This window comes from Carcharhinus amblyrhynchos, chromosome 2 (genome assembly GCF_965287045.1).
Source record: "Carcharhinus amblyrhynchos chromosome 2, sCarAmb.v2.hapA, whole genome shotgun sequence".
Lineage (NCBI taxonomy): Eukaryota > Metazoa > Chordata > Chondrichthyes > Carcharhiniformes > Carcharhinidae > Carcharhinus > Carcharhinus amblyrhynchos.
Window position 1 is genome coordinate 12,762,040 of NC_137325.1, and position 16,280 is coordinate 12,778,319.

The 16,280-nt window shown below is 42.9% G+C and overlaps 1 protein-coding gene across 1 annotated transcript in view; it reads left to right on the forward strand.

The window, feature by feature from the left end:
• The first annotated feature begins 10,101 nt into the window (after window positions 1-10,101).
• lztfl1 (leucine zipper transcription factor-like 1) overlaps window positions 10,102-16,280 on the forward strand; it is a 35,112-nt gene continuing 28,933 nt past the window's right edge. The window contains exon 1 of the mRNA XM_080202366.1: window positions 10,102-10,225. Within this exon, the coding sequence (XP_080058492.1) occupies window positions 10,223-10,225 (3 nt within the window). The 5' untranslated portion in view covers window positions 10,102-10,222. The remainder of the gene's footprint in view (window positions 10,226-16,280) is intronic.

Below are 16,280 nucleotides of genomic sequence, written 5' to 3' on the forward strand. Positions count from 1 at the left end.
CCTATTCTGGCCGGTGGCTTGCTTGAGCCATTGCTGTATATGTCATGTATTAATAGCTTTAAATATCTAACTTAACACTATATGAACATATAAAATTAGTTTGACTGGAGTATTTGAATTGGGATACCTTTCTCTTGTGATGCGTGGTTGTTGGTACTTTTTTCACCCTGGTGGCATTGACTTCAAATCTGATTTCAACCTACTGGTCTGGGCAGCAAAATACAACTGGATTTTCCAAGAAGGATTGATGATGCCCTGGTGTTTCGACCAGAGGGGGCTGTGGTCAAAAGTATATGAACAGGATGGTGAAGAAATAACAGCCTATCCAATACTCTTGTCAAGTTCATTTTTACTTGCATGAGAGTTCTCCTTACACGCCCCTTACCTCTTATGCTCTTATATCCTGCCTTTTTACACAGCTCCCATTCTGATTAACATTAAGCTGAGAAAATGAACTCTCCACAGATGCCGCTTGACAGAAATGTTTCCAGTATTGTTTTCTGCTTTTATTTCAGATTTACAGCATCTGCAGTATTTTGCTTCTGTCCCCCTCTTGATCCCTTAACTCTGCTATCCTTCACAGCCTGACATTACTCCAGTCCCTTGATTCCTGTCCCCCACATCCATATCTCTCTTCCTCACACCCCAACCCTTCACAATTTGACTCTTCGCTCTGAATCTCTCCCTTGCGACCTCACCCTTTCCTTTCAGCCTGATCACAACGATCTATAGGTACATACAAATTAGGAGAAGGAGTAAGCCACTCAGCCCCTTTAGCTTGCTCTGCCATTCAGTGAGATTATGGCTGATCTATTATGACCTCAGTTCTACATTCCTGCCTATTCCCCGATAACATTTCATTCCTTTCTGTCCTTCTCAAACTCTTATCCTCCAACTCCATCACCCTTACCCAATTCATTCTCATCCACACTTTGACCGCAAAGTGTTCTCTCACCTGCCTCAATCCCCACTTTTTAAAAATTCTCTTTATGGGTGTGAGTGCCTCTGGTTGGCCGTCCCTAACTGCCCTCCATTCCAGAGGGCATTTGAGAGTTAACCACACTGCTCTGGATCTGGAGTTACAAGGTCCCCCTCATAAGACACAGGCTCCCTCTCACCCACATGCTAACCCCTGCAACATGTCACTGACACATTGCCTGAATCATCTCGCATCCTGATCCTATTCATCCTCACATTTAATTCTCTCTTCCAAACTGTAAGATTTAGCTGCCAATCTTCTTAATGACGAGATTTGCAAAGCTTTTTTCAGCAATTTTAATCTTTTATTAAGAAAAGTGAATATTTTTAATCATAGCAAATGCTAAACATCTATATACTCTCAAACGGGAGGTTTTGTGGCACTGTGGGTATGTATCATTCCTGTCTCTGAGCCAGAAGTTCTGGGTTCTAATCCCACTCTGGGACTTGATAACCAAGGAAGGTGGGTTCATAATATGACCAAACAGGGTAAGTATCCACTTGTAAATTGTTCCAAAGTGCAAATGGCAGACGGTAAGAGCAGGAGAGACTTCTGGTCAGACATAGAATCATCGAATCCCTGCAGTGCAGAAAGAGGCCATTTGGCCCATTGAATCTGCACCAACTCTCCAAAAGATCCAGGCTCTACCCTTTGCCCTATCTCCATAACCCCATGCATTTACCATGGTTACTCCACCTCACCTACACATCTTTGGACAACAAGGAGCAATTTAGCATGGCCAATCTATCTAACCTGCACTTCTTTGGACTGTGGGAAGAAACTGGAGCACTTGGAGGAAACCCGTGCTGATACGGGGAGAACATGCAAACTCCACACAGACAGTCACCTAAGGCTGGAATCGAACCTGGGTCCTGTGTAAATTTCCTTTGACCAAGCAGGACATGCTTGATCTAAAGAAATTGGAGCCTCTACCATCACTACTCATAGCTCCAGACAAGCATACATGTAAAAGTGTATGTTGCCACATGTAACTCGACACCTTGCACAAGTTGTGGGGGTGGGGGGGGGGGGGTGGGAATGAGTGTGCTGTGTGGTTGGCTGGGCTGCTGCTGTGGACACAGTAAAAAGTCTGACAACACCAGGTTTTAGTCCAACCTATTTATTTGATAATATACTCACAAGCTTTCGGGGTTAGCCCCTTCGTCAGGTGACTGTGGATCAGATTGATGTCAACAGTATGGGGTTCGATTCCTATTCCAGCTTGGGTGGGTTCAGGACCTGTTCCTTGTCCTACCTGTGGTGAAAATTGCATCACCGTGGGTCAACCTGCCTTCGGGCAGAGAACTGAAGAAGAATACTTACTGGCAGACAATGCATTGAATGAGCCGAAGATGTCCTAAACTTGATTCCCTGTGTCTTCAGTCCAAGCTGTCTGCAGACTGCTAGGGTGCATTAACACTTTTATACCAACCAGTAAATGTTTCAAACAATCTTTCCTAACTATTTTGTTGCAAAACCAAAGCAGTTGCTGGAGACCATTCTTATCTGTAGTTCTCAAGGTTGCTTGCAGGCAGCTGACCTAAGCTCACCCATTTTTCCATTATTCCGACATGTCTTTACCTTCTATTTATGTGCTACTTATATTAAAATTTTGGAATCAATCTCATTTATCTTTATCTTTCATTTAGCTTGCATTGTGGTTGACTATAAACCGCCAAAGCTGCCTGTTTTTCAGTTTTCCAGCTTATCTCCCTTTGCTAATTGCACTGTTCAAGGATGTCTGCCATTGTCAGCAGAAATCCTTTATGTGTCTTGCAGTCTATGTTTGGTTAGGCTATCTTAATTTACCCAGGATCCACCTACTATTTTCCACTGTTAGTGCCTAAAAAATATACATACATTTAACCAATCTGTTGTCCCTTACATCCTAGTCAAGGATCCGTCATCCTTGCCACACCTCAATCACACGACCCTCCCTCAAGCTGATCTCTCTCCCACATATGCTGACCCCTTTCATGGCATAACTCTCTCCATCATATCATAACCCCTTTTGATAGAAAAGCTAGCAGGAAAGGTTTTATTATTTTTAAAAATTGCTTTCTGCATGGCAACACCTCACCCAATCTGCGTCGTCTTGCCAACGAATCAGCACTCCATTCCTCCTGCGGTATAAATTGTTGTGTTCTTTTGAAATTTGGTGTTCTTGCATTTGTCCTGATGGGTGCAGAATAAAATACTTCAGCAAACTGTTTCTCTTGTCAGTATTAACCAATTTTATGTTCAGAATTTCACTGTGTATTTAAAGGAAAGCTTTCTTATAGAAGCAGTTGAAACGGGCAATATTGGCAGAATGTTAACATATCAGCTCAAACATGTGAGGCTGAATCAGTGGTTCTCATAAGGATAACTGTGTATAGTTCAAAATACCAATAGACACATTTGTCTGCTTGGATGACCATTTGTTTGCAATTTCCCGACAATTAAAAACAGCCAAGGAGGGAAACCATAAAGCTAATAGGTTCCAAATCTACCTCTGTCCACTCAAGTAGAACAGCGTGGAAGTCACAATGACAATTAAGAAAGAGAAACAGAGCAATGTAGGTGCTTTGCAGAGCCAGAGGTACAGTTATGCGACCTAGACTGACAAATCTGAGTGGTACTGAGGTATTGCTGTGCTGTTAGTACCATTTTCTCAATGTTAGCTCAAGACCCTGTCACCCCTCCACTGGGCAGAGAAGTTTCCATAGAACACTTCAAACACACCGCACCCCCTCTGCCCCTAAAGCTGCTGTGACTGCAACGTTTGATTGAGAGATTATTTTGTTAGGCAAGGGTATAAAGAATTATGGAAACAGTCTTGGTAGATGGAGCTTTGGATACAGATCAGCTAATTGCATGATGAAATGAGCTGAATAGCATATTCTTGTTCCTATATTCCAATTTCAAAAAAGCACAGGAAAGGGTAATATTTATCCCCCAACCAACACCTAAAATCAGATCTTTTTTTTATTCATTCGTGGGACATGGATGTTGCTGGCTGGCCAGCATTTATTGCCCATCCCTAGTTGCCCTTGAGAAGATGGTGGTGAGCTACCTTCTTGAGTCGCTGTAGTTCATATGATGTGGGTTGACGCACAATGCCGTTAGGGAGGGAATTCCAGGATTTTAACCCAGCAACTGTGAAGGGATGGCAATATATTTCCAAGTCAGGATAGTGAATGGAAATATTTAGTAAAAGGAGAAAGATTTATCCCCTCTAATTGGAGGGGAACTTGCAGGTGGTGGTGTTTGCATGTTATCTGTTGCCCTTATAGATGGAAGTAGTCGTGGGTTTGGAAGGTGCTGTCTAAGGATCTTTGGTGAATTGCTGTAGTGCATCTTGAAGATAGTACACACTGCTGCTACTGAGCTTCGGTGGGGGTGGAAATGAATGTTTGTAGATGTGGTGCCAATCGAGCGGGCTGCTTTGTCCTGGATGTGTCAAGCTTCTTGAGTTGTTGGAGCTGCACCCATCCAGGCAAGTGGCAAGTATTCCATCACACACCTGACTTGTGCCTTGTAGAAGTTGGATAGGCTTTGGGGAGTCAGGAGGTGAGTCACTCGCTGCAATATTCCTAGCTTCTGAACTGCTCTTGTAACCACTGTTTTAATGTGGTGAGTCCAGTTGAGTTTCTAGTCAATGGTAACCCTAAGGATGTTGACAGTGGGGGAATTCAGTGATGGTAACACCATGACCATTGATCGGTCATTATCACATCGCTATTTGTGGAATTTGCTGTGTTCACATTGGCTGCTGCATTTCCTACATTATAATAGTGACTACACTTTAGAAGACTTCATTGGCTATGAAGCACTTTGAGATATGTTGAGCCCATGGAAATCTCTTTCTACCAGCCTGCACTGTCCCTCAAACACTGCATCACACCTCACAAAATCTCCTGCTCACCACGAGCCTAACTTTAGAACTCACCTCACACTCAGATTGTCTCTTCTCTAAAAACTTTACAAGGCTCTCATTAACACCGTTCTCTCTTACAGGATAATGTGGCACAGAATACTAGGCAACAGGTGGTTACCTGAGGAGTCAGAGCCTGCCTACATACTCTACCCAGTGAAGTGACTATTATGAGAGAGGCAGAATAGAGGCTGTGGCCACTGGCAATGCACTGGGCTTCTTTGTACTTCATCCTCTTTGACCCTTCCAACTTGTCTGTCTCCCTGCGTACTTTGTGTGACAAACTACAGATTCTTTCAACACCCACTTCTCTTTCTGCACAACACACGCTAGTCCTTGTCTGTAACTTTCATTGTAGTCACTGAGAATGTCAACGCGTAGTGTTCCTGAAGGTGCAGCATTATTTGGTCTGCTTCAAAGGTTCGATTAGGGGAGGGATCTACATATGGTGAGTCACTGGGTACGAGTATCATCATAAAAACCCTACAGTGCAGAAGGAAGCTATTCAGCCCATTGAGTCTACACCGATTACAATCCAACCCAGGCCCTATTCCCATAACCCCATGTATTTACCCTGCTAATCACCTAACACTAGGGTCAATTTAGCATGGCCAATCAACCTAAACTGCACATTTTTAGACCATGGGAGGAAACCAGAGCACCCGGAGGAAACCCATGCAGACACAGGGAGGATGTGCAAACTCAGAGACAGTGACCCAAGGCTGGAATTGAACCCGGGGTCCCTGGCGCTATGAGGCAGCAGTGCTAACCACCGTGCCATCGTACATAGGAACGAGGCGAGCAAGAGAGGCTGCCACAGGGAAATTTCACTTATTAGTTCATATTAGGCTGAGATGAGATCAGCATGATTGTATTGAATGGTGGAGCAAGCTGAAGGGGCTAAATTGCCCACTTTTAGTTCCTATGTTCATACTGGAGATAAAAGCTGAGCGGAGTCCTCGTGGGTTGTCATTTGAACCATTGCACATTTTGATACATATTAATCAGCTGAACATGGGCATCAAGACTATAATTTCAAAAGTTGAAGCTGACACAAAACTTGGAATAATAGGTGAAGTGGATTGTAGCAGACTTCAAGAGAGCATGGAAAATTGGTGAAATGAGCTGACATAACAGTAGAAATTGAACTTGGTGAAGTGGTGCATTTTGGTCGCAGGAATGAGGAGAGGCAATTTAATGATACAATTTTAAAGGAGTTAGGGATGGAGAGACAGTTGCGGGCAGGGGCATTGTGGTGGTGATGGTTGACACACAAAATTTTTGAAGGTGGCAGGACAAATTAATAAGACTGTTTAAAAGCTCTACAGAGCACTCGGCATTATAAGTAAGCAGAGAGTACAGAAGGAAAGAATGTTATGATAAACTTCTATATATCACTGATTGGGCCATTGCTGGAGTATTGTGTTCAATTCTGCGACCCATGCTACAACAAAGCTATCAAGGTCTTGGGGAGGGTGCAGGAGAGAATCACTAGAATAGGACCCAGATCCTGAGGGATATACTGTTATAAATATGAAATTTGTAAGATTGTTATGCTTTGGGACTGTCTCTTGAGCTTGGGGAAAATTGAAGCAATGAAGGGCTCATGTTACCTATTTCTAAATTGTGCCTGAGACCAATCTTGGTAGTTAAAGGGATCCCAGGTTGCCCTACTGGGAGGAAGTTGTGAGATACTCAAATATTGAGCAGGGCTGCTGTGCAGATAGTGGATTGACTGTTACTCTCGAAATACCATGGACATATTACGGGTGTCGAGGTTTTATAAACTTTTTAACTTCAAACTGTCTATTGAATTCCAAGTTAGAATGAATTTGGGGGCCTAGAAAACAGGTACTTAGAATTCCTAACCGGATAGTAGACCCGTGTGAGTCACATTGCCATGGAGATGGGCTTTAGGAGGGAGATGTCCACTTGAAGCCATTGTAGAAATAAGTTGCATGTTTTCCCAAAAAGATTTCTGAACCTCACCAACATGATCTACCTGCAAGAATGTGCGAGAGAAGGAGAATGAAATGTTCACTTAAGACGCAGTGAAATATAATTGTGGAGAGAAATTTGTCAGTTTAAAAGTTAAATGGGAGACCTTTTCTTCAGTATATAGAGGTTATTTACTGAATAAAGTTAATGCAAGGTTGCTCTTAGCTTTTTTTATTACAGGAAAAGTCTCAAAAATTGAGTTCTTATGCAATCCTTCCTAAGGATTCAAATATCTTTCCAAAAGTTAAAGGTTGTAGCAATCCACAGAGACTTAAACTATGATTGTTTTCCTGAAAGCAGATTAAGAAGGATATGCAGGAGATATTCAACAGAGGTTTACAGTTTACTTATTTATTAGTTACAAGTAAGGCTTACATTAAGACTGCAATGAAGTTACTGTGAAATTCCCTTAGTCGCCACACTACAGCGCCTGTTCGGGTCAATGCACCTAACCAACAGGTCTTTCAGACTGTGGGAGGAAACCAGAGCACCCAGAGGAAACCCACACAGATGCAGGGAGAACGTGCAGACTCCACAGAGAGTGACCTGAGCCGGGAATCGAACCCGGGTCCCTGGTGCTGTGAGCAGTAGTGCTGAGCACTGTGCCGTCATATCATGAATTGATTTGATAAAGCAAATAAGGAGAAAGAACTGTTGCTAACCAGAGGACACAGTTTGAAATAATAGTCAAAGCAGCAAAAAGTGAGAGGGAGATTCTTTTTAACCATCTGTTGCTAGGATCTGGAATATACTGCCCGAAATGGTGGTGGAAGCAGATTCAATAGTAACTTTCAAAAGGAAATTAGCTATACACTGGAAAGGAAGAATAAACGATGAGTAGCGAGAAAGAGTGGAGGGGTTGGGCTAATGGATAGTTTTTGGAAAAGCCAGCTTTGGCTGAACGTCCTCCTTGTTTACTGTATAGTCGTTCTAGTCTCTTAAATCCTACTCCAGAACTTTGATTTTAGGTAAAAATTCCCATAGTTTTATTTTACAAAAATGCTATTTGCTATGCTTTGGCTATTTTTTCTTGCAGACATACACATGACTTAGGAGCAGAAGTAGGCCATTTTGCCTCATGAGCCTGCTCCGCCTTTGAAAGATCATGGCTGATCTGATTGTGGCCTCAACTCTACTTTTCTATTGACCTCCATATCCTTTAATTTTATTGTCATTCAAGAACCTGTCTAAGTTAGCTCTAAAAATATCCAAAGGCCCTGCTTCCAATGCTTTTTGGAGAAGAAATTTCCACAGACCTACAACCCTCTGAGGGAAAAATGACTAATCTGTCTTAAGTAGGAGCCCCATTATTTTTAAATTGTGTGTCCTAGTCTGTCAGAAAAGGAAACATCCTCTGAGCAGTCATCCTGTCAAGTCCCCTCTGAATTTTACATGTTTCAGTTAGATCACCTCTCATTCTTCTAAATGCCACTGGATACAACTCAACCTTTACAAACAAGATAACCCCATGCTGACACTATAAGAAAGCCCACCTCTACTTTCTCAGAAGACTAAGGACATTTGGCATGTCAGCTATGACTCTCACCAACTTTTACAGATGCACCATAGAAAGCATCCTTTCTGGTTGTACCACAGTTCGGTATGGGCTCCTGCTCTGCCCAAGACTGCAAGAAACTACAAAAGGTTGTGAATGTAGCCCAATCCATCATGCAAACCAGCCTCCCATCCACTGACTCTGTTTACACTCCCGCCGCCTCAGCAAAGCAGCCAGCATAATTATGGACCCCACACACCCCGGACTTTCTCCCTTCCACCTTCTGTCGGAAAAAAAATACAAAAGTCTGAGGTCACATATCAACCGACTCTTCTTCCCTGCTGCTATCAGAATTTTGAATGAACCTACCTTGCATTAAGTTGGTCTTTCTCTACATCCTAGCTATGACTGGAGCACTACATTCTGCACTCTCTTGTTTCCTTCTCTATGAAGGATATGTTTTGTCTGTATAGCAAGCAAGAAACAATACTTTTCACTGTATGTTAACACACGTGACAATAATAAATCAAATCAAAATCTCTTCGTTCCCAGGAATCAGTTGAATGAGCTTTTCTGAATTGCTTCTAATGCAATTATTTCCTTTAAGTAAGGGAACCAAAACAGGTGGGGTCTCACTAACACTCATAGAATCTTATAGTGCAGAAGGAGGCCATTTGGCCCATCGAGTCTGCACCGATCACAGTCCCATCCAGGCCCCATCCCCATAACTCCATGCGTTTACCCTAGTTTCTCCCCCTAATACAATGGCAATTTAACATGGCCAATCCACCTGACCCGCAAATCTTTGGACTGTGGGAGGAAACTGGAGCAGAGGGAACCCACGCAGACAGAGAATGTGCAGAGTCTGCACAGTGACCCAACCCGGGTTGGAACTGAACCCGGGTCCCTAACACTATAAGTCAGCAGTGCTGCCTCATGTACGACTGGAGCAAAAACATCCTGACTTTTATATTCCATCGGCAGCTGTAAAAAATTAGGTGTTTCTATTGCTTAGTGTTGAAACCGTATAACAATTTCCACACTCCAGTCATTTAAGATGCAATCTTAAGTTTGCAAATATTCTTTTAATGGCAGGGTGGGCTGTCAGAGGGTTAAATTATGATTAGTCCCTTTAGGAAATAGATGGTGTTGAGGGGGTGTACATGGGTGCAGGGTTGCCGACTGTGATTACATGTATTCCTGAAATTTCATTGAATGACTTGTCCTTCCACCGCAAACCACTGCAGCCAACTTGTGACTCACTGCCCAACTATAATAATTGGGAAGCAAAAAAGAGTGGTTGACCAATTGGATGTCAGTCAAACAGGCTCCCCCCCAATACTTCCACCCACTTTTAATATTTTTTAATAGAAAACAGGTGCAGGAGTAGGCTATTCGGCCCTTCGAGCCTGCACCACCATTGAATGGCTGATCATGCATTTTCAGTATCTCACTCCCTGCTTTCTCGCCATACTCCTCGATCCCTTTGTCCCTTTATATCTTGTGGTGAGAAATGTTCAAAGCAAAATAATCTTTTTTTAAATGAGTCCCGATGATTTTTTTGTTGTCCGCACAGCAGCAATCTGGAAAGGGTCCTTGAAAATGGAATCTCAAGGCAGGGAGTCTCCCGGCCAGTCCGGGAGGGTTGGCAACCAGGGGGGTCACGTGCGCTCAGCTGGCTGACGAGCGGCGTTTCCATGGTGATGAGTGGGCCTGGCGGCCGGGCCTCCCCGGGAGGGTGAGAGGCAGCGGGGGCGGGAGGAGCAGCGGCACCGGGACTGGGAGTAGGAGGGAGAGGAGTGCGGGCGGGGAAGACCTTATCCAGTTATCCGGCATGGTGAGTGCGTTGCAATGTACTACAGCCCGAGGCCGTGCTGCTGCCATGGCAATGGCCTAGGCCGCAGCGTCCTAGTGAGGGCCTGCTTGTAATCAGCTGCATGACACCCCCAGTGAGGGTTTGCAATGAGGGGGAGTGGGTGTAGGGCTGCAGCAACTCTTAACAAGCAATCTACCAGCATTGTTTACATTTGTGTACATTGGTATGTGTAGATCCACACACATGTATACATACACACACAAATGTGTATACACACATACAAATGTTGAAGTTCAAGTTTATTTGTTCGTGTCACAAGTTGGTGTACATTAACACTGCAATGAAGTTATTGTGAAATTCCCCTAGTTACCACGCACTGGCATCAGTGCATGTCTTTCCGACGAGGAGGAAACCAGAGCAGCCAGAGGAAACCCATGCAGACACGGGGAGAATGTGCAAATTCCACACAGACAGTGACCTAGCCCTGGTGCTGTGAGGCAGCAGTGCTAACCGCTATGTCACCCCCATGCAAATGTTTACATATACAACCACCCTAGTGGATGCCTTGGTGGTTATTTTCCAAACGTCGCTGGATTCCGGGGAAGTGCCGGAAGATTGGAAAACGGCTAATGTTACGCCGTTGTTTAAGAAGGGTGGCAGGCAAAAGGCAGGGAATTATAGGCCGGTTAGTTTAACGTCTGTTGTAGGTAAAATGTTAGAATCCGTCATCAAGGAGGAAATAGCGAGGCATCTTGAGGGGAATTGCTTGGTAGAGCAGACGTAGCACGGTTTCGTTAAGGGGAAGTCGTGTCTGACAAATTTATTGGAGTTCTATGAGGATGTGTCTAGGGCGGTGGATAGAGGAGAGCCGGTGGATGTGGTCTTTCTTGATTTTCAGAAGGCATTTGACAAGGTACCTCACAAGAGGTTATTGCAGAAGGTAAGGGGGCATGGAGTTGGGGGTAGGGTGCTAGCATGGATAGAGGATTGGCTGTCAAATAGGAGGCAGAGAGTGGGGGTCAATGGGTGCTATTCGGATTGGCGGTTGGTGACTAGTGGAGTGCCCCAGGTCATCGGTGCTGGGGCCTCAGCTATTTACCATTTATATAGATGATCTGGAGGAGGGAACCGAGTGTATGGTGTCGAAATTTGCTGATGACACCAAGATTGGTGGAATGGCAAATTGCGCGGAGGGTGTGGAGCGTCTGCAGAAGGATCTAGGTAGACTGGGCGAATGGGCCAGGAAATGGCAAATGGAATTTAATGTTGGCAAGTGCGAGGTGGTCCACTTTGGTAGGAATAATGGTAGAAAGGACTATTACTTACGTGGCAAAAAACTGCAGCAGGCGACGGTGCAGAGGGACCTCGGGGTCCTTGTGCATGAGTCGCAAAAACCCAGCCTGCAGGTGGTCAGGAAGGCTAATGGGATGCTGGCCTTCATAGCGAGGGGGATTGAATATAAAAGTAAGGAGGTCTTGCTGCAGCTGTATAAGGCACTGGTGAGGCCGCAGCTGGAGTACTGTGTGCAGTTTTGGTCGCTGCACTTACGCAAGGATATTTTGGCCTTGGAGGGAGTGCAGAGGAGGTTTACTAGGCTGATGCCGGAGTTGAGGGGGTTGAGCTATGAGGAGAGGCTGAATAAACTAGGCTTGTACTCGTTAGAGTTTAGAAGAATGAGGGGAGATCTCATTGAGACATATAAGATGATGAATGGGATGGATAGGATAGAGGTGGAGAGACTCTTCCTGCTCAAAAAAGACAGTAGGACTAGGGGGCACAGCCTCAAGATAAAGGGGGGGCAGTTTAGAACGGAGTTGAGGAGGAACTTCTTCACTCAAAGGGTGGTGAATTTCTGGATTTCTCTGCCCGTTGAAGTGGTGGAGGCTGCCTCGCTAAATATTTTTAAGACGCGGGTTGATGGGTTTTTGATAAGTGAGGGGATTAAGGGTTATGGGGAGAGGGCGGGAAAGTGGAACTGAGCCACGACAGATCAGCCATGATCTTATTGAATGGCGGGGCAGGCTCAAAGGGCTAAATGGCCTACTCCTGCTCCTATTTCTTATGTTCTTATGTTCAAATGTACATGTGTATTTATATTTAATATGACAAAAATGCATTTTTGTATGAAAGCAAAATACTGCAGAAATCTGATATATTGAGAAAGTGCTGGAAATACTCTGGCAAAATCTGGTGGACTGGGGAAACTTCTCAGCCTCATGACCTTTCATCACTCAAAATTTAAGGTTTTTAAGCAAGTGAAAGGTTGCAGAGAAAGAACAAAATAGGGTGGAAAGTAAAACTAACATGTAGCACTTTTCATGATCGCTGCACGCACCAAAGCACATTGCACCCAATGATTAATTTTTGAAGTGTGGTTGCTGGTGTGGTGGGGGACCCATTGGCAGCCATATTGCACACAGCTAGTTCCTGTAACCAGCAATGTGATAATAGCCGCATAGTCTCTTCTTTTTTTGAGTGATGTTGAGTGAGCGATAAGTATTGACCAGGACACCAGGGAGAACACTTCTGCTCTTCTCCAAAATAAATCCATGAAACCTTTTATTCCATCCATACAGATGGACAGGACTTCTATTTATCTTCTCCTCTGCAAAATGACACCTTTGACAATGTAGCCAAGATGATCTTGTACAAGATGTTGGAGACAAAGAGCAGAGGTTACAATCTGAAATTGTTAAATTCAGTATCGAGTATGAAAGGCTAATGTGCCCACTCAAAGGATGAGGTGTTGAGCCCCATTTCAACAATGTAGATGAGCATGAGAGGAAAGTGGAAAATTGAACTGACAGGCAGGTGTGGCCCAGGGTTGAGGGGACTAATGAGTCAGAGGCTGGGGAAGGACGATCTCCAGAGGAGACAAGGTCAGTGACAGACCTGGAGACGACATCTTGATGTTCAGTGGTGGGATCACGTACAGCAAAAAGCAGGAGAAGGTATCCGAGTTGGCATTTGGCCTTTGCAAAGTCAAGGCTGGTTCACCAGATAGCAAATTCGCTGACAAGGGTCCTGCTGACAATGTTGGGATTGAATCTGAGAGAACAGAGTTCAGCAAGTTTCGGGGAACAGGCTCTTGTATGTATTTTTGCTTTGAATTGGAGTGAATGGACTTGGTGAAAATAATGATGTAGCAGAGGTTGTAAGTTCAATCTCAAAAAGAGCTGAGAATGTTTTGCAGCGTTTGAAACAGGGAGTGGTGGGGCTGATAGATATTAGTGACTGTTAGATTGAGATGGGAGAGGAATTTCTTCATTCTCAATGTTGTGAATACTTGGAATTCTGTGACTTAGGAGGGTCGTGAATCTGGCATTGTTGAATATATTCAAGGCTGAGATTAATAAAATTTTGGGTACTAGGACAATTAAAGGAAAGAGGAGTTTGTGCAGACTGTGATTTTATTGGATGATGGAGAAGCTCAAAGGGTAGTATGGCCTGTGCCTTCTCCCTGTTCTTATACATATCCTTTTGATAATTGCATGTTATTGGAATTGGAAGCTAGGCTCAGTAATGCTGACCATGGAGCTGTCATTGATTGATGTAAAGTCCCAACTGATTCAATAATATCCTTTAGGGAAGGAAATCTGCCATTCTTCCCTGATCTGGCCTCCGTGTACACAGCAAATAGATGCTTAAGTGTCCTCTGAAATAGACTAGTAAGCCACTCGGGCCCAATTGAGGATGTACACAAATGCTAGCCCAGCCATCTCACGAAAGAATTTTTAAAAAACCTTTTAAAAGCTATGTAGGTACAAATTAATAATGAGGGTAACAAAATCATTGTTGATTGTGATCTGAAAGTGTTTGAATAAATAATGGTGCATTTAGATACTGGAGGTTTAGGGTCACTGCAAGGTTAGTCTCTGTGCAACACACTTACTTGAGCTTGGACTTTTCTGCATGTTTACACCTGGCAATGTGTAATTGGAACACAAAACAAAAGTGTGGACTAAAATAGTACAGAATATGGACTGGGTAAGATGCTCTTTCAGAGAGTCGGTGTGGACTTGATGGATTGAATGGCTCCCCCGCCCTATAAGGATTCTATAGTTCTTTAATGTTTTTGCAATGCTACTTCATCTCAGAGGTCCAAAAAAGGAATAAATGCAGAGGTCACTAATGTCCCTCGAAATGGCCTACCAACGCACTCAGTTGTAGGTACCTCACCACCACCACGGATAGTTAAAGGTGGGCAAAAAAATTGCTGACGTTACCAATGGTGCTTGCATCCCAAGAACAAATAAAAAGAATGAAATTGTGGAGTATCACTCCTGCAAGTGTCAAATTGTTTTTAATTTTTTTTCATGCTTTTCCTTCCTCTCACTTTTTCTCCCCCTTCTCTCAATCTGGATTTAATTTAGCTTTCTGTGTGTAACTTGACTGTATTTCACTTATTTCCTTATTGCTTATTCACTTAATTTCTTTCTCAATTCTTACATTTCATTTGGTTAAGGTATTAGACATTTTGTTTATGTTGTTTAGCAAGGTTTCAGATGGCCCATTAACCTCCCTACGATCACTGGCACTTCCAACTCTTTGCTGAACAAAATTATTTGGAACTGAAAGATAAGGAAAAAAAATCAAACTCTTGTGTCCCACTCCAGCAAATTCACAGTCAGTATGTGGCTTCTCTCATGGTTATGCTGTGGCATTCTCATTTGAAACTTTAGTTATTCCAAACTTAATCTCAACCCTTTGTATTTTTCTCTCACTAGTGTTCTACTTTGTTCTCTTCCATTATCTATTTTGCTAGCCTTGCTTTTTTTCCCTATTGTCTTTTCACAGCCTGCCTGAGATGACCTTTGCATTTCCTATAGCTTTTTTAAAAAACTTTTTCCCCTAAACTATAAAAAAAGTTAATGAGTTCCTAAACCCAAAAGCTGCCTCTTTGTAACAGCATTTAGTGTCTCTGCACTCTTACCATTTACTGTTTTATTCATTCCCCTCTGTTTAATTCTGTCCTACAAAGAGGTTGTCTTTGCTTTCTCTTCACTTACTAATGCAAGGTATCTGGTTGCACGCCATTGTATCTTGTCAGTTGCTATGTATTTTGATCAATGTTTAAATTAATTACCAGATGAAACCATGAAGGCAGTTCTGTAGTTGCAGTTCATTTGGATACTTGAAAAGTATTAGGTTCCTGGACCAGAAGCCTGTTATGAAGCCAAACTAGACCCCAACAATATTTTGGCATTCATGTGAGGAAAGAGTATCTAATTCTGCTGACAAATTAGGGATTTATTATCAAATTAGGGATTTATTATCAACACAATTTAAGTATAACTCTAACAACATGAAAGAGCTCAACTCTTAACAGTTGAACAGTCTTTAGACATGAAAAGAAACAACTCTAATTTCTAACTTACCACTGCTTCAGTTCCAAATAGGCAATATTCTTCTTACTGACTTAAAATCCACTTGAAATAAAGTTAGCAATCATAAATATACTTGCTACAATGAGTGTAGACAGCCTTGGAGTTTCCAGAGAGATATAGAGCTTTAAGAAGCCTGCAAAGTTCTCCGACTTAAACCAGAACAGCCTAACTCCAACTCTTTACTGCAGATCCAGGACTGCACATAAATCAATATCAAATGACCCTACCAATCACTCTAATCTGAAATTCCAGGGAAATTTAAGTAAACAAATATCCATTAACTCTACTTAACCACTTGCAAGGTTGAAGTGAGTATTACCCTGCTTCCCCAGCATCTGAGCTGTATTCCGTATAGATGTACCGACTACCAGTAGAAAAAGGCTGAACTTTCAAACACGCCACTGAAATATAAAAACAACACACAAATCATTTGCACATATTCACCACAAAAATATTCTGCAAAATTATCCATTTTAGCCTTTTAAAGAAGAATTCAAATGTGTGACATTAACAGAAAATTGGCGAGAGCACTGAAAATTCTTGATGGGAAGAGGCAATAAAACACACTGGCTGGTTTTGGGCAAAAGTGACCATTGTTGATCTGTCAGAATTGATCCTGACCTTTTTCCTGTACATTATTTCATGAACCATCTAGAGAGAAGTTTGTCTATTATTTATGGATATAAAAA